Source organism: Diabrotica undecimpunctata, chromosome 1 (genome assembly GCF_040954645.1).
Source record: "Diabrotica undecimpunctata isolate CICGRU chromosome 1, icDiaUnde3, whole genome shotgun sequence".
NCBI classification, from domain to species: Eukaryota; Metazoa; Arthropoda; class Insecta; order Coleoptera; family Chrysomelidae; genus Diabrotica; species Diabrotica undecimpunctata.
In genome coordinates, this window is record NC_092803.1 from 20686140 (window position 1) to 20711434 (window position 25295).

A 25295-nucleotide genomic window follows, 5' to 3' on the forward strand; every position below is an offset into this window, starting at 1 on the left:
ACAAAAGGAACATTTTTATATTCGAGAGAGAAAATATATCTTCTGTCTCTCTCTTACTCATTATCTTACATATGTAATGATTTCACAGATTCACTCCCATACAAATTTCCAACGTGGAGCGCGCGTATAGAAGTATAACTTCAAAAAGGTTTTTTATTACTTTCATTAAACCTTTATAGGTGGTAACTTTTTTATTTCTTCCTTTTCATCAACTTAGCCCAACCAATACCCACTTGTTCTTTCTTAAATTCGGACTCAATATCGTAGCGTTCCCATATACCTCTACTCGCTTTGGTTAAGTCTAGTTCTAAGTTCATATATGCAGACATCAAAAGGTATTAGTTCAGTACGACAAATTGTTGGCATAATTGTTTTGTATATGCTGTGTACATAAATAAAAATATGTGCATAATAGAAATAAATCTTTATTAATGTTATGTCAGTCTTTCCTAGCCAACTCAAGATAAAATATAAAATAATGTACCTACCCAATAACTGTTACCAACTTTCACGGAGAAAGACATACGGTAGGAAATAGTAGGAGGTAGTATTTTATTTTCAGTTCAGTGGGGAGCATTCACTGCTGGTGGAAGACAAAATGAGCCTTTGTTAGTTTATCGGGAGCTTTGTCAATTTAGTATTATGTGTGTTTAGTAATATAATTTCAATAGCATGATATATAATGAATAATCTTATTGATAATTATAATTTTGTAATAATTAAAACAAGAAGAATAAATTCTTTTTGTTTTAAAACTATTTACATCGTGTTTTACTAAATTTTGTACGATTGCCAAAATATTAAATAAATATAATTAAATTTAAAAAAAAAAAACCGAAAGACGCCTATGCTAGTTTTGCAGGCGGGCACCTTAGCACCAGGACTGCGCATTCATAATAAATTATTTCTATTGCAATTACCTAAGGGAGTCAAGTAAAGATTTCAACCATTTTAGAATATATTATGTGTACCTATAAATGAGGCGAATCAATCAAAACTGTATAAAAGATGACTGCAAAATAAAAAATCTATTTCTGAAAATCTTGGTTGATCTCCTTTTTTGCTCCCAGGTTCTTTGTGAGATTTACTCATTGTTTCAATCCCTCTGTATAGTGTTCTGTGTTTTAATTTACTTTCAAAATGATGTTATTTTTTCTTTTTTTACTTTCTGATTTCTGTATGTGAGGGTTGTTTTAATTTCGGGATGTGACAACACTGCAGCTATCAGATAATGACATAAAAATTTGTAAAGTGAACGTTTGTGGTTAGAATGAAAAGTGACAAAATATAATAATATTAAGCTGTTAAATTATATTATTATTTTACAGTACACAATACTCAAAAACAAAAATGGATTGAAGGTATTTTCTGCCAATGATTTTGCGTTAGCTTTAGCTTTATATTGAAAAAAAAATGGGAAAAACAATTTATCAATGATCTAAAAACTGCATTTAGGGATAAAGGTACCTACAAAATAATTGTGTTTTGGCCGGATCAACAATTTTAATTTGGTCGCGGTAGCTTTAGTGATGAGTTTCCTGAAGGTGGACTGACAACATCAGCAAACATTCATGCTGTGTTACAAAATTGATTGCTATACAAAAAACACCGATGGCAGATCGACGTGCAACATAATAGGAAATTTTGTTCTGAAGCTATTTTCTTGTGTCATTTGTTGAAAAAACAAAATTTGTTTAATTTACTAATGTTTGTATTTTGAGAACGATTTCCGAAGTGGAAATTGAAACGTCAATAAACGTATTTTAACCTTTAATTGTGGCTTATTCCCATTCAAATAGTAATTAATAATAGGAAATTGTAATCACGTTTAGAGACATGAAACGAACAAATCTAATTTTACATCACGTTCGCGTTGGATTCTACAGTTTAACTGAAGATCAAAAACAAGATTGTGTCACATAAAGCAAAGAAATACTTTACATTGTGTTGGAATTTTGTTTTATGGATAAAATCCGAAAACTAAATTAGAATCAACGGTCTGAGTGTTCTAAAATGAAGTAAAAGCAACAAATCATGCGATGTTGCAATGTTTCCAAGAAAATAACGACTGTTTTGTTTCGAATACTGGAAATGCGGCTACTATTCCATTAGAAAATGGTTAAACTCTAAATGCGAAGTGGTATACACACACTCCGGGAGTGACCCGATGAGAGGAAGCATAGCTTTCTGATCGTCTACATACAGAGCCATGGTTTTTAATTTAACTCAATTCGATTTATTTTATTTTGTGAAGAAATACGCATGGGACCGCGTTTACTACTCCATGTAGTGTATGGTCGCGCGATTGTTATATTTTATCGTTTCGGTCGGTTTTATTTTTTTCATACCTGTGCATGATCCACAGCTCCGTCCGTAGCCCGCGATAAGAAAGCTATGCTTCCAAACAATGTCGAATCGGCATCAGGACAATTCTGCTGCAGAATGATAACCCAAACACATCGCAACAAACATGGAACTTTTTGACCACTGAAAACGTGGCATTGTGTCGGTAGAAGAAAAGCAGATTGTCTGTAGAGTGTATGAAAATTTAACAAATACACTTCGTACAATGGAAGCTGTAGCTCAGTGTTAATTTTTAACGGGAGTATCCGTGTCAACAATTGAACGTCAATTGTATTGTATGTGAAAAAAGGTGACAGGGATTGGGCAAAGGCCAAATGTAGATTGTTGTACAATTGCATGTTGTACATTGTTACGACAAAAAGCAATTCCATTTTCCGAGGACATGGTTAAGGCTGAGCTTATAAGTGTGATTAGACAAATATCGCCAGCATGTTGTAGATACAATGGCTCGTGCTAAAGGCAACACCATTTTAAGACTTCCTCCTTACCATTGTGAGTTAAACTCGATAGAATTAATCTGGCTCAAGTAAAGGATTACGTAGCTCGTGAAAACGTGACATATAAAATTTCTGATGTTCAACGTTTGTTGAACTCGCAATGGAACAGACACGGAAAGAAGATTGGACTAAAGCCGTAGCCCATGTAATCAAGGAAGAGAAAATGTAAAAACTTATTTAATTATTTCTTTGCTTTATAGTTCTCCTATATAAATGGAATATAATAATTATTTCGCAAAGTTTTCTGTTTTTTGAAGTACTGTATTAGGCACTCTATAATACCAATAAAATTTTACTTTATTTTGTTAGAAAACTATAAGATATCTGTCAAAACACACATAATAATTTAATAATTATATCGGTATTAGATTTAATTTTTACATAATTACTTATGTTTAAATAAATAGTAAATATTTAAAATATTTTGGCGATTTTGCCAATGAATCACCTTCAATTGAAAATTGTTGTATATAAACGATGGTACTTAACCACCCTTACAGAACAATTAGATAATCTTGGAAAGGAATGGAAGAATAAATAATTATCAAAAATAATATCCAATTTATTTTAAATCTATTCCCCATCATCCTGCAAAATATCAGGACCAGGATAATAAAAATTATTTTGACAAGATCCCTTTTTGTGTGTCTTCATGTGCTTGTTCAGATATGACTTCTCTAGGAAACTCTTGTCGCAGAACGTGCACACGTGACTACGTTCTCCCACGTGAATTCTCTCGTGCACCTGTAGATTATATTGATTATTGAACGTCCGCGCACAGAAGCTGCACATGTATGGTTTTTCACCGCTGTGGATCCGGATGTGCTTGTTCAGCACGTAACGGTGGTAAAACTGCTTACGGCAAACGGGACAGTGATAGGTGGTGGATCCGTTGCGTTTGTTTCTCGATCCTCTGTGTCTATACATGTGACTATAATAAAAAGGGAATTTTAAGACATTTATATTTTACAAAAGTTATCGTGTGATTTTTTATAACTTTCAAAGAGATATAGCGCACAATATATGAAGCGTATAAAAGCAAAACCAAAAATTTGACATTTTATAAAAAAAAAATCGAGTTATCTATGGATCCCATATGAAAACATTGATAGGAATCCGTTTTTTTGACACTTATGTTCATAAACAGACATTTGCCTTTAAACCAATCTGAATGTGACTACCACAAACGTGGTAAACATACGTTATGAATAACATAAACATGAATAACATTATTATAGAACCAAGTCCGGCTGGTAAAGGTAGGTATTTAGGTATAAAAAACGGCGATGCCTTCCTGAATTTCCCAGGTATGCTCATAACACTAAAGTTCATCAATGTTCCTCGTTGACAATGACCGATATCAGAAAATTCAACGAAAGCTTTTATAGCAAACCATCGAAATCCTATCAAGACATGTTTGTATTGAAGCACTGCGTGACAAATATTCCAAAAAGATCTGGTACGAAAATTAAAGAAAACGTTCTAAATAAACCAAAAACAGCCAAAGTACGCCATCAATACTTCAAGAGGATCAATTCCTGTTTGTAAAAAAACATTCGTAGCGATACTGGGTAATGGAAAAATACGAATTGAAAGGATATTGTTACGATAATAAATATCATGGCCTACAAAACTGTAAATATATTATGACTAATTCTGTTTTTGTTGTAGAAATTTCGGCGAAGGATCTAGACCCAAATTATGATGAATCATCCGACTCGAGGTGTCCAGGTAGGCCGAATAAGACCGGTCTGAGCTTCTGGTTACTTCGATGGGAGATCGTCGCTTCGCCGTTGTTCTCGAATAGCGGGATTTTATATTTATAGAGGAATTTTCGCCTATATAAATTATGTATTATTCGTTAAATAAATTGATATAAATTATCGTGCTTTTTAATTAATTAAGATAAGAACAATATAATAAATTAATAAAGACATTATAAATTAAATAAAGACATAGCAGTTAAATAAATTCACAACAATATTAAAGGAGTATCGGCAGGAGTTTTGGCAGCAGAAAGAAGAGGGGGCGACAGAACTTCACAAAAATCAATTTGTAAAAAGCAAGCTATAACATATCTCATTGAATCTATTACTTGCTGCGAAACTCATTATGCCAGGAATAAAACAGTTGTTAGACGATATTTGCCTTGTGAACTAAATATATCGAAACTGTGGAAGATCTATGTCTATAACGGAGGAACATCTGAAAGTAAGACGCAAAAATATTTCTTCAGAAATATTTTTGTACAATACAACATTGGTTTTGGATCACCAAAAGTTGATGTATGTTCACAATGTCTCCAATTTTCAGTAAAAATGAAAAAAATCACAAACCCACAAGAAAAAATAAACATAATGACAGAATAGCGCGTACACAAACTGCGTAGTAAAGCGTTTTATGAGTTATTAAGAGAAGACAATCGTACAGTAGCAATATTTTCCTTTGATTGCCCAAAAGAATCTACCACTACCAAAGATTCCAGACCAGACGTGCTATTTTAATACGAAAATAAATTTGTACAATTTTACAGTTGTAACTGGAAATTCAAAGTCCCCACTTAATCCTGAATCAGTAAAATAGTTTATAATATGGACAGAGAATGATCGCCAGAGGAGTTCAAATGAGTTTTGTTTCCGCTGTTTATTACACATTGATGAACTTTGAACGGGGTAGAGAAAGTGCGTTTAGTGTTTGTGGAGGCCAGTTTAGTGGTGGCTGATGGTTGTGGAGGCCAGAATAAGAATATCACAATGGTTGGAATGGTTCAATACTGGCTACAATGCTGTGCTCTACTTCAAATAAAGTGTTTAGAACTTGTATATCCCATAGTCGGTCATTCTTGCCTTCCCCTGATCGAATATTTGCACAAATAGAAAAAAATGTTAAAAAAGTGCCACCATAATTGATCCAGAAACGTATATTAAGTATTTCGTTGGTAAAAAATATTGAAAGGGGTTGCAAAATCAGTTGGTATATGCAAGGACAGAGTTAAAAATATTTTCAAGCAAAAGAAATAATATTGAAGAAGGGGAACTTTCGTCCTTCCATACAAAACATAATAAATGCAAAACAGAAAAAAAAACAATTTAGATGACGTCGATACGAACGTATGTCTACTTCAATTAAGTCACATCGATAAGTGTTTGAACGATAATGCATTCCATATATGCTGCGATTTGAAGAAGTTTTTCAAACATAAAAATATTAAAGTGGTTCTAGGTGTGGCATGAACCAATCTAATTTATTATCTGAGAAATATTTTTCTCAGATAAAAATTGAGGTTTAAGTGTGTTCTCGAATTAAACTATCCAAATTGTGTGCAGATCGTATACCAGGGTACTAAAAAGAGTCTAAAGAAATTGAGTATTAAGAAAAGTTGGTTTTTAAAATTATGCTTTTGAAAAAACTAATGTTTCATTGTTTTATTTTTCCTATATTAAAGAAATAATTATACTCACGCGTAAATGTTCCAAACGTACGACCCACATACAGGGCACAGATGTTTAATTCTAGGGTGCTTCGACATCTTATGGGTATTTATATCCATAACGGTAACGTTACATTTCTTGCAAAAGGCGGACGTGTTCTTAGTGGAATTGTGAACCGAACTAATATGTATAGTCCGAGCTGTCGAAGTTTCAAACACCTTCTGACAGTACCTACATCTATAAGAACCGGGGTTTTTGCAGACGTGACTGTTAAGGCTTTTTGATGTCTTGACGCTTTGGTAGCAATGTGTGCATCTTGAACGAAAAAATTTACAATCAATTCAAAAAATTCTGATAGCAATTGTTCATCTGATAGAAATCACACAGAGCTATATTTGGACGAAAAGTACAAATTATAATAAATACATACAGGAGTACCGTTTAATTTGGTATGGTAATTCCAAAATTAAAAAAATAATAATAGAGCGAATACAACAATATTTCGAAATATAGACCAATCAATTTTTTGTTAACTATATCTTGGGATTATTCATGTTTATCACTTCGAATACGTGTAAGTGTTTAAAAGACTCTTGTTCTTAAAAGACCTTTTTCGTAATAAATTATGTTTGGGGCTATAGTATTCCATAAACGAATACGTTTTCTTTTAAACCACTCCATTCAAGTATTAATTATACATAATCCATCTCAAAATTTTATTGGTTTTTAGTTAAAGCATTTTTTGTTTTCTCAACAAGAACAAATATTTTGAACCCAACTACACATCCGCTATCTAAAAATGAATTAGCTTAGGACTAATTTACAAAAAACTACTATCCGATTTTAGTTCTCAGTTGCCAGTTATTATTTGTATCAATATGTATTCAGACGTGCATATTTGTAGTTTAGTTACGATCGAGAAATACACAATTTTGTGGTAAGTCGTTCTTTTTAATATTTATAGAGCCCGACTGGCAATTCAATTTTTTTGCTGCTTGCAGTCACAGAATTATTTTATAATATCTGATTTCTGCTGACTGGGTTAACCACCTCTGGGGTATGATGTAATTCACCACCTGTTCCTTTGGCTTCCAACATCTGTTTTTCTCCAGGCCTATGGCCATATCTTCTAAGATCAACAAACTATTATGTGAGTGCAATATTTTATAATGATAATGTTTTTTTGCTGTTAGAGACATTAGCTTCTTTTTATTGATAATAAGGAACGTTTTTTTAATATGTTGCTAAATGTAACAATATAATTTTATAACGTTAATTTTGGAATAATATTTCATAAGTATTAAGAACAGAGAACAACGACAAAGAACACCACGAACCGTCATGGATAACAGAAAACGTAAAAGAAATGATACAAGTAAAAGCAAAATATATAAGAAATGGCTAACAAATAAAACATCTAGCAATAGAGTAACGTATCAAAGGAAAAACGGAGAAGTACGCAATCGAATAAAAGAAGAAAAAAACAATTTCTGGGAACAAAAATGTGTCCAAGTTGAAAATTTAATTGGTGGTTCTCAGACTATGGAAGCATGGAGAACTATCAGTAATCTAAAGAAAAACACCCATAACTCCTTAAGCAACTTAATTCCTATAGAAAAGTGGGAAAATCACTAAAAAAATTTACTCCAAGAGTCGAGATTGGAATATATGAGAGAGGAATACAGTATGGAGAGACAAACAAATAGTAACATTAATACTACTAACAACGAGGTCCAGATCTCCAGAACCTGGCAATATAGCTGTAGAGTTACTTAAAGCGGGAGGTCCACTCCTAATAGAACGAATAACTTTTCTAATGAATCAATGCTGCCAACAAATTAAAGTACCATCTGAATGGAAAACCGCTCACCAAGTGTCCATCTTTAAAAAGGGTAATCAAAAAGATCCTAACTGCTACAGAGGATTAAGTGTCCTATCTACTTTCGGGAGATTGTTTGGAAAGATAATAAATGGAAAAATACAAGATGATGTAGGACATCTAATTAGCGAAGACCAAAGTGGATTTACGCCTGGTAGATCTTGCACTGATAACTTGTTTATACTCCAACAATTAATAAAAAAAAGAATAGCGGTTGGTACCGAAGTACGTCTAGCCTTCATTTACCTAGAAAAGGCTTATGATACAGTTCCAAAACTTAAATTGTGGCAAGCTTTACAACTCGGCATTAGTCCATACCTTTTTCGAATAATCACAGAAGTATACAGTGATAACACTACCTACCTAAAAATCGGAAATGGACTATCAGAGCCAATAAAAGTAACTAAAGGACTAAGACAAGGATGCAGTATGTCACCCTTACTGTTTAATTTATATATTAAGGCGGCCCTCCAAAATTGGAAAAAAAAACACTACTAGGGAATGGGAATCCCCATAAGAAATGACGTACTGTTCTCCCTGAACTTTGCGGATGACCAAGTCGTCCTAGCTCAAGATTCTTATGATCTAGAATTTATGATAAAGTGTCTATACAGAGAATTATGTAAAATGGGGGTTACAAGTCAGCATGAAGAAAACAGAATATTTAGTTATCAATTCCGATGCAAAGTTTGAAGTGTTGATAGACGAGGACATGGAAATCCAACAAGTGGAAAAATTTAAATATTTATGTGCACTCATTGATAAGAACGGATTGGGAGAAACCGAAATTAAACACCGAATTAATCAGGGACGAAAAATTGTAGGATGTCTGAACTCCTTGTGGTGGGATCGCAACATTTCCAAAAGGAACAAAAAAAGAATAGGGCAAACCATGGTTGAATCAGTTCTTTGTTATGGCTCTGAAGTATGGACAATTAATGCAGACCTGAAGAGAAGATTGTTGGCAGTTGAAATGGATTATTTGAGAAGAAGTGTTAGAACATCAAGGCTGGAAAGGAAGACCAACGAATCTATAAGAAATAATATGAATGCTACAGAAGCGGTCATTGACAGAATAGAAAGAAGATGTTTAAAATGGTTTGGACACCTATTGAGAATACCTGACGAACGTTGGTCCCAAAAACTTCACAGATGGAAGCCCCTTAGAAGAAGAAAAAGAGGTAGACCTCGACGCTCATGGAATGAAGGAATTAGAAGAGCGATGGAATCGAGAGTTTTGGAGGAGGAGCATGCCTTGGACCGGCAAGATTGGCGAAGGAGAAAGGGAATACGGCGATAGTCGTCTCCAAAATGTAATGTATTTTCAAGTTGGATCCTGTAATATATACATATAATTTTAGAATAAAACGAAACAATTGCCAATGAAATTCCTTCAGATTACAGTCAAATATTCATTTGATTATAATTTTTTTGTTATATTAAGAGATATTAAAGTTTTGATTAAAGTAATTTCCGTATTGTTTATTATTTAAATTATATAAATGACTGCAATCTGTTTTAAAATATAAGATTCTTGATGACGATATGTGGTATAATCTATTTTTTTTATAATTCATGTTTGAAAGTTTAATAAACATTATTTTTTATTGTGGCGTATTATTTTATTTTTGGTTAGAGACGATATAAATCTATTTTTATTTTAACTTTTTCTTGTAGCTTATGATTAAATATGTCGATTAACATGATTTTTCTTGATAATTTGCTGATATGTTTTCTGACGTGTTTTTCTGATGTTTTTGAGAGAAATGTATGTTTAGTTTATTTATTTTTGAGTTCCTTCATAAGTTTCAGGTTAAAACGTATTGGGGTCCATTTTGTTTTAGAGTTTAGCTGTATTCCGTTCTGTTCTAGTTTTTCTTTGTCAAACTGTTATATTTTGTTATTTAATTCATTTCTATCGTTTATCTATCTATTTTGATCTACAATTTTTGACGTGACAACGTCTTAAATTAGGTTGTGGCTCGGAGTCACTTATGAAAAAGTGTAACGCCCGCTCACGTCTGTTACGATGAGTCACCGAACGAGAGAGAGGCCCGCCGGACCGGCGAATGCCTTGCGTCTCTCTCCCACTCAAACATGATCGGTCCGCTGCGCGCGCAGCACTAGAGAATTAGTTAAGTTTAAGTTTACATGTACAATGTTTTAGTAAACAAAATATATTTCTATAGTTAAAATTTGTGCAATTCTTATTTTCATTCAATTCCTTGTTCCTATTGTGCAATTTAATAATATTCATATCAATAAATATTCTACCGAGAAAAAGACGTTGTCACGTAAAATCTTCGCCCGTAAAACCGACTTTACAGGCAACCGATTTTTTTACCACCTGTATCATCACCCACCCCAATAAAGCTCCCTGACTTGAGCAACGTGGTCTTTGTTGGGTATTGTGTACGAGAAGCATTTTATTATCAACTTTTGTCTTTTTCGCGACAAGAAGAGAGTTGTTTTTTTAGTATCTCATACTACACATTTTAACTGTCCCGTCTATACAGTTGTGTTGAGTAAAAACCTAACTTAATTGACCTAATATCATAATAGCAAACAATAAAGTGAATGTATCTGCTTATAATGTCATTCTTACCTTTTATATTTGTATTTGTCCGAATAGTTGATATTTTCTGTGTGGATAGTCATGTGACGTTTGAGATGGTTAGGATTTGAAAACTTTCTGTTGCATTCTGGACACGTGTATGGCAGTTCATCGTCTTTGTGGGTCAGCAAATGGCATTTGTAGTTTATTTCGATAACAAAACCTTTACCGCAAGTAGCACACCTGAAATGTCAAGTTCCTATGATCAAGCAGTACAAAAAGTGGGTCAGTAATGTAGTGTAGTTAATTCAAGAAGCTACTTTTAAGTATATGTTTAAAGCATTGTTTTGAAAGGCATCTATATTTGCCAGCAAGAAATCGCAAGTCGTTATAGAAAAGGTCAGAAGTGTTTATGCTTTCTAATTTCGAAGCTGAGAAACTAACTAATAATCATCGTGAAATTTGTGAAGCTTACAAAGAAAACATTACGAGCGATGTAGCTATACGTTTATTATATCTTAAAAATGTCCTTACGTGATAAAGAATCACACGAATGTCACAGAATGGTCTAAGAATCTATGAAATAGGAATAAAATTAAACTAGATAATTACTTACTATACACTTCAAAATAATCAAGGCTAGGGGACACCTATATAAATATCTTATCCTATATAAATATCTATCAATGTTAGCTGCAAATACAAAAATAAATTTGTTTTTAATCTTTTTTGTTTTTTTTTTTCGATTATTGCACCAACTTGGACGGTAATGCTGATAAGAATGGCTATAAAAAATTTACCAAAACTTCAATATGTGTTTTTTGTCTACAAGATAAAAAATAATATTTCTTTATTGGTACTTGATTTTCGATGTCTATGTGGATTTTTATTTAAATTTGCAAATGCTAATAATGGAGAAACATCATTTAAATCGCGAAACGCAGTGGCGTGCTATCGGGATGCTTTAAGCAGGCAGAAGTCAAAATGACGTTACTGAGGTTCTCCACAAGAACAGAAGTATGATTAATGTTTGTAGTTAAGATGTTAAGAAACTGGTGGTGTTGTTGAATGTCATACAGGTCGTATGAGGATGAGTAACCAGATTGAAGACCATTTTATTAGACCGCAGGCTGTGCGATAACGCACGTAACTGCATCACTATTACAAATGAGGCTACAAGAGACCCATCAGGTATTTGTAAGTGGCCAAGCTAGACTGCATGAAGTAGGGTTAAATGCTCGAAGACCTGTGAGAGTACCTGAGTTATCCAGAGGAAATCGCGCTCATCGACTTTATTGGGCACAAGAACATGCAAATTGAGTTAGACGTGAGTGGCCCTCTACTTTGTCCACAGATAAGTCCCGATTTGGATTTGCACCAGATACAAGACGGACAAGAATTTGGAGACGGTCTGATAATGCAGAACGATTGGCCACCGTTCAGGAGGTTCATATACAGCAAAGCGGCAATATAATAGTATGGGGTGGCATCACTCTTTGTGTAAGAAAAAATCTCGTTTGTCTGGAACGGTTTCTAAATGCAACAGACTACCGCGATATTATTCTCGAACCTACTGTTGTACCCTTTGCATAACAAGCTGATCCCCAATTTCAATGAATGCTCAACAATGCGCTTCCGCATACTGCCAGGGTCGTGCGAACATTCCTCAAAGATAATGAAATTGAGAATTTACCATGGCCTGTACAATTGCCAGATTTAAACCCAATTGAGCATGTATGGAATATATTGGGCAGACGCATTTTACAACAAAATATTGCGTTCAGTACAAGATAGCAACTGATTGAGGTCCTTTCATTGGAGTGGAACAGAATACCGCAGCAAGACATTGACGATCTGATCATGAGTTTGCCTTAAAGATGTAGGACAGTAATCAACAACCGTGGAGGTCATACACTGTACTAACTTAACCTAAAGACTACTTTGTTGGGAGTCGAGGGGCAACAAATTAGTTTTTAATTTTTTTTTTGTTACCATTTTTTGACTTACAGAGTTCTCTTTTAATTTTCTTAAGAGCTACTGCGGCAATTCTAAGAAAAAATGTTTATTTTATATTCGGAACACTTGTTTATAACTTTTTATTAAAAATATATTTGAAATCTCGCATTTCTGTTTTTGTTCCCTAGATTATTTTGATGTATATTTAGCCATCTCTGAAACATTAGTTTTAAAGCAAAATCACTTCACTTCTAACACAGCGAGTATAAAAAACCATGAAAAACGCAAAATCGCAAAAATAATAATGAAATACTGGTCATCTACACATCGACAAGAAAATGATAAGATAGGATGGGCTAATTCGGTTCGAAAACGCTACATCTGAGGCAGTCCAATCCAAAAGCTGGGTAAATTTGATATTACTTACTTGTATGGAGGATCATCATTATGAACCACTATATGTGACAGTAGGAACTTCTTCTTCTTAAAAACTCTACCACACTTACCACAAGTGAACTGACCAGCAGCAAGATGCTGATTCATGTGAATGACATATTCAGCGGCTTTCAACTGCTTCTGGCAGATGTAACAGATATGCAATATTTCTCCCTCGCCCCCCAACAAACCCGTATCAGCACGAGGGGAGGCTTGGTATCGAGTTTTACGTATGTTCTTTGGACCGCGTAGGTACTTTTGCAGCGCCTTATGGCCGGTGATGTGAGGAATAAAGTCAGCTAGAGGTAGAACTGTGTAGCAGATTGGACACGTGTGGCTAATACGACTTTTGAATTTTCGTGTTTTTGAGTATCTTGGAGACTTGGGTCTATTAGGAGGTTCCTCGATGCTAATATCTGTTTGTAGCGGCAATGGTTCCACCTTCGACACATATATCATGCTTGTGTCAGGTTCAAGAGGATCATCATCTGCAACCAGATCTTCATTGACACCGTCTTCCAATTCACAATCAATTTCTTCGGGACTCTGCACATCATTTATATATTCCTCAAATATATCTGCCTCCTCTACTTTGCATTGTGGTAAAATATTGATTTCAGTATTATCTCTCTCAATAGTGTTTTCTTTGTTGATTGCTTGTTTTTCTAGATGACCAGTAGAATGTAACTGTAAGATCGCATTGGCCTTTTCGAATGCATATCGAATTGTAGCTATGAAAATTATTTGATTTTTGCAGGTTTCACAAATTTGATTCGGAACATTGTCAGAAACTGCAAGCTGAAAACAAGAGGATGTAATAACAATACAATCTCATCTAATACTTATTTTGCTTAGTTTATCTTATTTACTATTTCATACTAAAATCCGTATACACCTGAAAATTAAATCATAAAACTATATTAAACTAGAACATGCAATAAAACCAATAATAGTATGCTTCAGAAGTTACCACTTTCAGAACCAGAAACAATAAAAGAAAAATAACATACAGGTCTTGTGATCGATAATTTAATCCTGCTTTGTTTTTATTTCTGTAAAACTATTATGCATCGAATTAATCAACTACACTCTAAATTCAATACGATTGTCAGGTTATAGTTTCAAAAGCATATACTACAGAGAGCTTTTTTTATTTTATTGATAACAGCATCAACCACTTTGGGTTATTAGCAGTACTGTAATGTAAACATAGCAAGGAAGTAAAGAAGGAAAAATTAAGAGGTAATTAGCCTAGTAAAGAGTAATAATTATTTAAGTAATTATTATATATTCCAAATTAATAAAGAATAAATTCGACACAGTTTAACGTATACATTTCAAATTAAAAACAAAACAATTGACCCAGTTTAACACAAGCCTGAATGTTTAAAAAATTACGACACTTAGACCTTGTTGGAAATTAATACAAGGTACGAATTGTTAAACAAGTGATAAGAATTGAGCTGACTAAGAAGTTTTACATAGCGTGATCCAGTTTAACACATGGAATAGATGGCATAATCAGCGAAAACGTAGAAACAAATCTCCACTTCGGACGTGACAAAAGAATCTAAGGTACGAGTTGGCAATAGATAAAAAACGGAACGAAGCGGGGGCCAGAGTCCAGTAAGAGCGCGGCGCCCGAGAGTGGCCCCACGCGAGGGGCGGACTAGTGGGAAGTTGGCACTCTAGAGCACTCTACGCAAGAAGTGCGGAGATCGGACGATACGCAGCCAGTGAGCGCGCTATTTAACTCGACGGGATAGTGTGACGTATAAGTGCCGGTAACTGGAGATTCGAAGGTTCGCGACGGCGCGCCGTTTTGACTTCTCGAAAACTGACGGATCTCGAATCCCTGTAGGACTGGAGGCGTATTCATTAGCTAGAGCCTAAATACACTAAGGTAACTAAGGTCTATATACTAACCCAAGGTATATCTAATGATACGGAATTGTCCGACCTTTAAGTCCTAGCTTTGTCTCTTCTCGTCTCCCTTCGCGACTGATCGAAATATTATTGGTCATAACTGATATTTTGTAGTGTACAGTCTGTTTAATACATTGTAAACTCGAAATTTGTTTTTGTTATTCCTGGCCGTTACAGGTAGACTAGAAGAGATACACATTTCCGCTTATGCAGTGCTCCGGCTTCTAACGTAAGCCCATAGCCTCTCACTCTTTGCAGGACCTGAGACCGAGAAGTCCTTAATCCCCTTCCTTCCAAAAATCTCCCTACCCTCTTGTAAATCCGCGAGGGCGGAACCAGTCAGTCCAGACTAGTGGAACCAGTAAGCCTTGCCCCGCTCGCAGGGATAAGTATCCCCTAAGAATTGTAGATGCATTGATAAGGATATTGAGACAGACGTCTTCTACAATGGTGACAGCCTTTATTAGAGTGGTGACAATTTATTAGAGGGGTTTATTAGCTTTATATTTACAGCATCAATCCTAAATTATTACAGCGAGCCACCCTATTTTATTACAGTACTATAGTTAATATGTAGATACCTAAATCTAAACAGTATTTTTGATTAATTATTAGGTTCACAATTAGGCAAGAATGTCATATTTTACAATTTGTAAATAGGGTGTACAAAACATTAATTGTTACAGTTAGTTTAAAACATCATTATCTTTCAAGTAATCAAACATCGAACAAGAAGTGGCAATTGGAGATTTTGGAATCGGAGTAAGAAACGAAAAAGGCGAAATGCTTACCAATTTTCTACTGCAACACAAACTGTATACAATGAACACCTTTTTTAAGAAGAAACATAATAGAAAATGGACGTGGGCTAGTCCAGACGGAAGAACTAAGAGCGAATATGATTATATAATAACAGACAAAAAGCAAATTATTCAATATGTCACTGTACTCAATAAACTATCAGTGTAAACGACCACAGACCAGTAAGAGCTAGAGTAATGATAAACCTACAAAAAGAAAGAGTAAAGATGATAAACAGTTGCAAACGCATAGTTTGGAATTCACCAAATCAGCCAGAAGCATACATAAAAAATATAGCCGAAACTTTACAGAGTAATAATCCCGAACCTCTAAGTATCGACGATCACAATAAATTAATAATAGACTCGGTTAGAAACGCACAACTCAAATTTTGCAAGAAAAATAACAAAAGTGAAAAGATTAGCAAAGATACAAAAGCTCTCATGGAAATACGACGAAACCTAAGCGAGAACGAAAAGGGAAACAAAGAAGAATATAGCAGAAGAATATATAGAAAACTAAATAAAAGAATTTCAGCAGAAATTTGAAAAGATTTAAGAAGATATAATACCAATGTAATTACCCAAACAGTAGAAGAGAACAAAGGTTTAAAGATAATGAAAAGAAAACTCACACAAAGTAAAAAAGAAATATACAAACTGAGAGGTAAAGACGGAAAGGCAACAACAGATGAACAAAACATTCTAAAAATAACCACAGAGTTTTATAAAGACCTCTATACCATCCAAAGACCACAAGACAATTTCCCGACACGAGTAAAGACTCTCATAAATCAGGGATCGGAAATACTTTTACCCATTACTGTGTCAGAAGAGCAGCTTTAAAGGAAATGAAGAACCATCGATCGCCTGGTGTTGATGGACTCGTTATTGAGGCAATAAAAGCAGGAGGAGAAATTTTATTAAAATCAGTACGAGAACTGTAATAAATGCTTACATGCGGGTACGATTCCTAAAGACTGAAACAATGCAGTGATAGTCTTATTACACAAAAAAGGCGATATTACTAAATTAGAAAATTATAGACCCATCAACCTCTTGACACATATGTACAAACTCTTTATGAAAATCTTAACAAAGAGACTAACACCTAAACTTGATTTCTATCAGCCCAAGAAACAGGCAGGCTTCAGGGCAGGATATGGCACAAATGACCATTTGAATACCATAAAGATCTTAATAGAAAAGTTCATCGAGTACAACATACCACTGGTTCTTGCATTTGTCGATTACGAGAAGGCTTTTGATTCTGTAGAGTTTAAAACAGTACTGGAAGCCCTAAATCAAAACCGAATAGATTACAGTACACGATACTAATCAAAAAAATATCTACGAGAACGCTACATCAAGTATACGACTACAAGACACAGAAAAATTCAGCTTAGGTCGAGGAGTTAGACAAGGAGACAATATTTCACCAAAATTGTTCACGGCAGCTCTAGAGTCGATATTTAAGAACACTCAATGGCAAGATATGGGCATCAATATAGATGGAGAAAGATTAAATCATCTAAGGTTTGCAGATTATGTTGTATTAATCGCAGATAACTTACAGGATTCAGTTTCTTTGATACATTCGCTTAAAAGTCTGTCTGAAAGAGCAGGATTAAAGATAAACTTTGAGAAAACTAAACTTATGACAAATCTCGTAATGAGTGGAAATATAATATAACTATAGACAATAATACCATACAACAAACAGACACTTACAAATATCTGGGGCACGAGATCAAAATAAGCAGAGACAATCAAACACATGAAATACATAGGCGAATAGGCCTGACAAGGGCAGCATTTGGCAAATTAAGCCATATTCTAAAAAGTTCAATTCCCATGTGTCTCAAGCGAAAGGTTTATAACCAATGTGTTTTGCCTGTACAAATTTATGGAGCAGAGACTTTAACACTCACGCAAAAATTTGCGAATAAACTCAGAGTTACACAACGAGCCATGGAACGTGCAATGCGAACGTGAGCCTTCAAGACCACATAACAAACCAACAAATCAGGCAAAGATCAGGAGTTCAAGACGTCATCGAAAGAACCACGACGCTTAAGTGGAACTGGGCAGGGCACTTAGCCCTGCCCAGGGAATGGAGGCCCAGAAACTATAAAAGAAGCCGAGGACGACCACCGACTAGATGGACCGATGATATAAAACATGTAGCGGGAAATTGGCTACAAACGGCCCAGTGTAAAGAACACTGGAAATAACTGAGGGAGGCCTATGTCCAGCAGTGGACGCGATTGGCTGATTGATGATGAATCAAACATATTTGTAAATTTACAATGTGCTCCTAAGACTGCTTTTATATTATTAAGTAGTGAGTGTTTTTGTCTTTCACTAATATATTTAGGACACTCTATTAAGATATGTGTTACATTAATATCGCAGTTACAAAGATCACAAATACGACAATTTGATTTGAAGATTAGGTAGCTGTGAGTTAGTCTGCTATGACCTATAGGTAAACGGGTTAGGTTAACAAACAGCTGGCGATTTAAATTTATCTCGCACCAAGATTCGGTTGAGAGCTTTACGATATGTAGAGTTGATTGTGAAAGAATCCATTCGTTTTTCCATTCATTGTCACTTTTTCTTTAAGGAACTATTTGTAGTCGGAAACAGCCACTAAGTTGACTAACACTGAAGAAGCACTGTGTATTGCTTCTCTGGCATGAAAATCTGCTTGTTCGTTTCCTTTAAGTCCAATGTGTGATGGAACCCATATAAAGCGTACTTGCTGCCTCGCGTTGTTTAGCAAATGTAATTGTTCTTTTATTAAAATAACTATGGGATTACTTTTTTATAGCTGTTCTATCGTATGTAATGCACTGAGAGAATCGGTAATTATGACAGAATTTGTAATTTTTTGGGTACGTATATAAATGAGGGCTTGCAGAATTGAGTATAGTTCTCCAGAGTAAATACTGCAACTGGAAGATAATTTTGTCGTCTCCGGTGTAATTAATAAACGTATGAAAAACTGATTGCAACTTGGTGCAAGTTTCCATGTTTATTAATTTATCCAACTATTGCGCAATATGGTGTTATATTGCGTAGTTGGCCGGTACGCTCTTATTGTGGCATTATCTTGAAGAGACAATGCCATTGTGGTTTTATTAGGTGGTTGAAATAAAACACATTCTTTCTAAGAAGAAAAAAACTCAGCTTCAGAGTCTTAGAAAGAAACAGAGCCCTTCGAGCAAAGTGCTCTAGGGAGCTACCCTACACGGGTAAAACCATGAGTTAGACACTACGATCACAACTCACTCGAGATCCGAAAATGTCCAATATTTAAAGATAAATTAACTTTTATATGAAACCTTTTCATTTCTCAACCAATTAAATTTAATTATATGTTCCAGAAGGAAGGGCGATGAACATCGAAGTGCGTGATTGGTGGCACTTGATGACAATTTAAACTGTAATACAATGTTCGGAGTTACAACTGCTGATCCCACTCCATCAATAGTTTTGGATGAATCTGTATAGATATGACAATGATCTGGGAAAGAAGCAAGTATATTGTAAAATGATTGAGAAATTGTTGCATGGGGGGTCAATTTTATTGTATTGCATATTGCAGAAGGAAAGGTCCAGGGGGTAGGTGTGACTGTATTTGTCTGATCAAAAAATTTTGGTAATTGAATATTATAGAGAGATATCTTCTGATCCTCTAGTAAAAGAGAGGGTACGTCCTTTTTTTATTTATATAACACAAAGAGCTTTCTGACGAGAGATGAGTGCATTTTAATGGTGACGTGTAAATTTGTTAAAGTTTAGAAAATAATTGTAAGGGCTCATCAGTGAGAAAAATTATGTAATGTGTTTTTAATCACTTTTGTATTATACAAAAAAAAAATGGGAATAAATTAATTACGAACTTACAATATTCTATCCGCGTATGATGCAGGATTACTCTCGTACTTTCCGAATGTATTAACAAAAAATAAATACATTACAAGTTTTATTAGTTATTATTGTAGAGACTGGAAAATATGCACTAAAAAATTTCTAAAATATGCTTATAATATGCATTTTAAAACTTGCTGAATATGCACAAATAATATGCAATTATGCATTTATAATCTAGATATGTGAATTATTATTATAAAAATAATTTTAAAGTTTAGGTTAAATACAGTGTGGTTTGAATTTAAAACAAATTGTAGTATTATTTCTTAAGAATAAAAATTATACAATATCGTAAAATATTTTATTTTGACCACAAGTTAAATAAGAATACAATCAAATAAATTTCTACATATTTTTATTGTTACAATAAATAATCATATTTTCTAAAGTAATATGTCTCCTAGTTATTAATATTTGTTTATACAAAGAAAAATATCTCCCAACGCCACAAGACGTAATTGAGTCATATTTAAACTTTGTTATTAGAGAAGGATCCATTTTAATGATTTCAATCAAAGTTTCCAGTATTGATTATATTATTTATTGAACGCAATAAAGTGAAACCTTCATTTTTGTTTAAAACGTCGCGTCGTACAGTTTCTTTGTAATTTTTACTGCAATTTCCCTTTTCAGATTTGATATTGTCACTTTAACTGAACCAACAATATCAAATGGCTACCAACCGTTTCTTAAATTACCACTTTGCACACCCAACCAGGTAATTCCTATTCCATCACTCTCAGTAATAAATATCTATTTTCTAAAAGTTACGGGAATTCTATTTCAGAAGCCCCCAATGGCGAAAAATTAGCATCCATTTCTGATAACATACAGTTGATTAATTCCCCGTCCAATCCAGAACGATCCACAAAATATGCTTCTCTCCTTAATTTCCACAATTCACGAATAAGCTCACGAAACTCTTCAGAAACTTACCCGTTACAATAGCCCTAAAAAACACCAGAACTGTATGAAAGTTGTTTTCGAATACCAAACCTCCATTGACCCCTTTTGAACATACTAATTTTCATCACATACTCTGTGCAGAGTGTAACTCCTGATACATTGGCCAGACCAGCCGCTGTCTTTAAAGTCTAACTTTTCATAAAAGCGACATTAGCATTTCCAAATCTTCTTGTGTAATTCAGCACAAAGTGAAATGTATTCAATAAACAAATGAAGTAGCAGACTTCCTTTTTTTGGAGACCATAACATAAATGACCAAATGAACCTCTGAATTCACTTGGTGAATACTTTTGAAAAATATATATATAATAAAATTCAATATGTAAAATATAGATATGAAATACTTACTGGAGTAGACAATATCGACTCGAGAGCTTTTGATATCACTATCTCAGTTGCTTGTGCATTTGGTAAAGTAATATTGTCATTAATAGGCGTTAGATGTTTGGATTTTAATAAACAAGTTCGGCATAAGTCTCTAATATCTCTCAAATCTATAATATATCTTGGTTGTATATCTGGCAACAAAAAGAATATGTTTTAAAAAATACAACTCAATTTTAATATTTGGTGAAAAAACAACCATAGATGTGGGTTACTACTAAAAATTACCCAATAACAGAGGTAAAAATAATAAAATTATTCTTGGAACAGCACCATTAAATTTACTTACTTGTTCCTGTAGTATCCGTTAGAGACGGTAAACTAGCAGGCTGTTCCTGTAATTTCTTTAACTTCTCCTTAAGATTCTTATTTTCCTGACTCAATCTATTACACTGTTCTTCTAGAGCATCAACTTTAATTATTGGTATACTTAGATCTTTAAGCACTATAGATTTCACAGATCGAGGCTTATAAGATCTATGTTCTGGTGTGTTTGGTTCAAACTCAATCTCGATATTTGAATTCTCCCGTGTAAATTTGGATATTAGGCTTAAGTTGTTTTCGATCTCTTGATCCTCAACTGAGGTATCTAAAAAATAGTTTTGTTTGGTTAAGGTAAGATAAACATAAACCCGTTAAATTTTAAAATACATGTATAAAAGAAGATATAGCTATTGTATTAACTTATTTTTAAAAACAATGATCAGTATCAGTACATTCAAAAGTCAATAGCAAACAAAGGACCATGTCGTATGTTCTGGGAAAGAAAAAACCAACTTGCATCTAGGAACAGCGAGTGCGGCTTATACGTGCCAATTTGAAATTTGAAATTTTTAAGTGCAAGTATATATATATATATATATATATATATATATATATATATATATATATATATATATATATATATATATATATATATATATATATATATATATATATAATGTTACACTTGAAATTTTCGCGGGAGTTTCGTGCTTTCTGTAGTTCTGCGGGTTTGACTCCGCGTTGATTGATAAAAACCATTATTATGACGACGTTTCGGCAAGGTCGCACTTGCCATTGTCAAATCAGGTAGTAGCGCTTCTCGCTGATGCTTGAAGTTAACTGACTCTCCTGGTCGATACGATTACTTTTTATAGCTGCAAGGCTTCTTATGATTGACCTGTCAGTGTGTAGGTAGGTATATTTTAGACTTTTTCTTTAATACCGCTTTCCATGTTGTTGGAACCCTTTGAGCATCAAGTCTTTGGTTTAGACTGTTGGGATTTTTTTCTATTTCTATTGATTCTCTGATTTCGCGTTTTCTTTTAATTTCAATGTTAGCTAGCATCATCGTTTGGTTCAGATTTATTGTATGTCCTGTGTTTGAGACATGTTGGGCAAGGGACGACGTTTTTTCTCTCCTTTCGATGTTCGTCTCGTCTAACATTGATTCTTTGGTTGGTTTATTCAATGTACAATTTGTCACAGTCCCTACATGGAATCTCGTATACTCCTTGATTTTCTAACAATATTTTTGTTTTGGCGGATGGTAAGATGGTTGAGATTTGATTTCTGTCGGTATTAAAATATCGTTTCTATTTTCTGTTTTCTTAGCACTCTCCCTATTTTCTCTGTTGAACCCTTTACATATATTAGAATGGCTTTTGTAATAGGCTTTTTCTCTTCTGCTGGATCCTTAATTCTTATATATATATATATATATATATATATATATATATATATATATATATATATATATATATATATATATATATATATATATATATACAGGGTGGTCCTTAAGTAATTGTACACAAAGAAACAGTAGATTCTACACTTTAGAGAAAAGCCCTTAGAGAAATAGTGTAGATAACATCAATCTAATTGTCTTTCCACCTATCAATGTTTCCAACATGTCAATTTTGTACATGGCTAGATTTGATCTTCCATTTTGCATGTTTTCTTACAAAACCCAAACTAACTCTGGGAAAAATTCAAATAACAATTTTATTTGTCATAAGGTAAAAAATGGGGGTTAACAAATATTTATTAATCTAATGACAGGTAATCTATAAGAGATTTTGCCTATGCCACAGTTGGTTGTTTTTAAATTAAAATGTCTTGGATTAAACGAAACATGAAGGTTATCTAATTTATGGAGCAAACAAGAAAATTGGATGAAGATGAATAAGTAGAAAATATTTATGAAATCTGTATGAATTATTCAATGGCATGAACAACCTTCTACTTCGGCATATCCATTCAAGTAAACATGTTTTTTGTGTACATACTTACTGATAAAAACTTAGCCCGAAAACAAGAATAACAATATATAAAACCCTTATACTGCCAGTGCTTACATATGGATTGAAAATATGGGCAAGATCCAAGACATATGGAAACCTCTTACTCATATTTAAATGAAGAATCCTGACAGGAATATTCAGTGGCATCTGTCAAAACAATATTTGAAGGAGAATGCACAACTATGAGATATACCACAAATACAAACAGATATCTGGTTGTAAAGATGTAATCATAAAAATAGGAAAGCTAAGATGAGCAGGACATCTAGCAAGATCACAGCAGAGCAACCTTCTAGGGTGGAACGAACTGGCAATGGTTAGAGCTGACTAGCTACATAAATTTAAGACAATGATGTACTAATTACTGAAGCCATCTAAGGACTGTAGTACAAGCATTATGACAATAGAGTTATATACTTAGAAATACAGTACCAAATTTAATCTACAGAATGAGATAAATTAAAATAAATATTATATATTTACTTTTTTTACATGAGTTATATATGTACTCATTATTTACTTTTCTTAATATATTAGATGTATGCTGGCTTATACTGGGGCATCTAATTGTTGGTACTGCAGTTCTTTTCAATTTACCCTTGTGTGTACCTAAAATATGTATATCATAAATATCAGTTTCGTAATTCCAAACTTGACTAAAGTAGATATGAAGCAGACATTAGTATTAGATGTTTACACCTTTTACAAAGTCCTCATCTTTGAAATGGCGAGAACATATTCTACTTTTAGTAGGATTCCATCTTCCACGTCTTTTGCAAAATTTGAACCATTGTTCTCTTATTGTGGAGTCTTTGGGAAATGAATGGAGTTTGAGGCCTTGATCTTTTAAAGATTTATGATATTCTTTGCAAGTCGAAACAGCACAAATAGTTCCAGGCATAATTAGTTCAAACCTTTTCCTAAAACAGTTAAAGATAAATTTAACTATTTTTCAATGTTTATTTAATTATCAACTAAATGTGTTTGTAGAATTGAATGAAACTATCCTAAATGATTTTTAAAGTGGATTCTATAAAAATAATGGTATTTCTAGTTACGTATCTTAACGCTTTTGCTTAAAATATTAATTGGTTATGATTTACGGTAGGACCAGAAAAAAAACTATAGGACTGAAATGCGATATCATGTTATGAATAAGCTACTCAATATAAAGGCACATTGAGAGTTGGATAATTGAAACATACCTTGTATAATAGTAATTACTTTATTTCAATTTCCTTTTCGAATTTCTCTTGCATCAAAAAGGTTGAAATATTTTAGGATATAACCATAACCAACAAAAATGGCGTCGTGACGTCACCCGAATAACCGTGTATTTCTTTTTGATACTATGGTGTAATTATATTATGCGTCTATATTCTTTGGTTATATATTTGTTAAATATATGTTTATATGGGTTAAGCCACAATTCATTGTAATGAAAATTACATTTTATAATTGTTATTTGACGTTTGAACTTGAAATTCAGGAAATCGTTTTTAAAAAAGATTATTCTCCTTACTTGAAAACGATTTCCGGATTAGAGGTAGAAACGTCAAAAAACAATTATAAAATATAATTTTATGATATCATAAATTATAATTTTCAGAACCATTTTATACAATTTGTATTATTTAAATGGGTTAAAAAGTGTTGCAATTGACAGAATAAACACATTAAAATATAGCATAAAATATATGCTATTGTGAAACTCTCGTGTTCATATAATTGCTATTTGTAATCATAAAAAAATATAATTATGCTCAAAGATTTCATTACATCGAAAAAATACTACGTACGTCAATGATATTTGAATCTCTTTTTGCTAACTTCGGAGGGAAATATATCTGATATCTGTCGTGACGTTTATTTTAGT

General features: G+C 33.5%; 1 protein-coding gene across 1 annotated transcript; it reads right to left on the reverse strand.

The window, feature by feature from the left end:
• Positions 1 to 3417: 3417 nt before the first annotated feature.
• Positions 3418 to 25143, reverse strand: LOC140446141 (uncharacterized). Its single transcript, XM_072538672.1, has 9 exons — positions 24625 to 25143; positions 24119 to 24339; positions 23903 to 24028; positions 21421 to 21720; positions 21096 to 21265; positions 13109 to 13914; positions 10777 to 10968; positions 6323 to 6607; positions 3418 to 3792 (listed from the first exon to the last, which is right to left on the reverse strand). Exons 2-9 carry the CDS (start codon positions 24318 to 24320, stop codon positions 3435 to 3437), a joined length of 2439 nt encoding a protein of 812 aa, XP_072394773.1. The 5' UTR covers positions 24321 to 24339; positions 24625 to 25143; the 3' UTR covers positions 3418 to 3434.
• Positions 25144 to 25295: the final 152 nt, after the last annotated feature.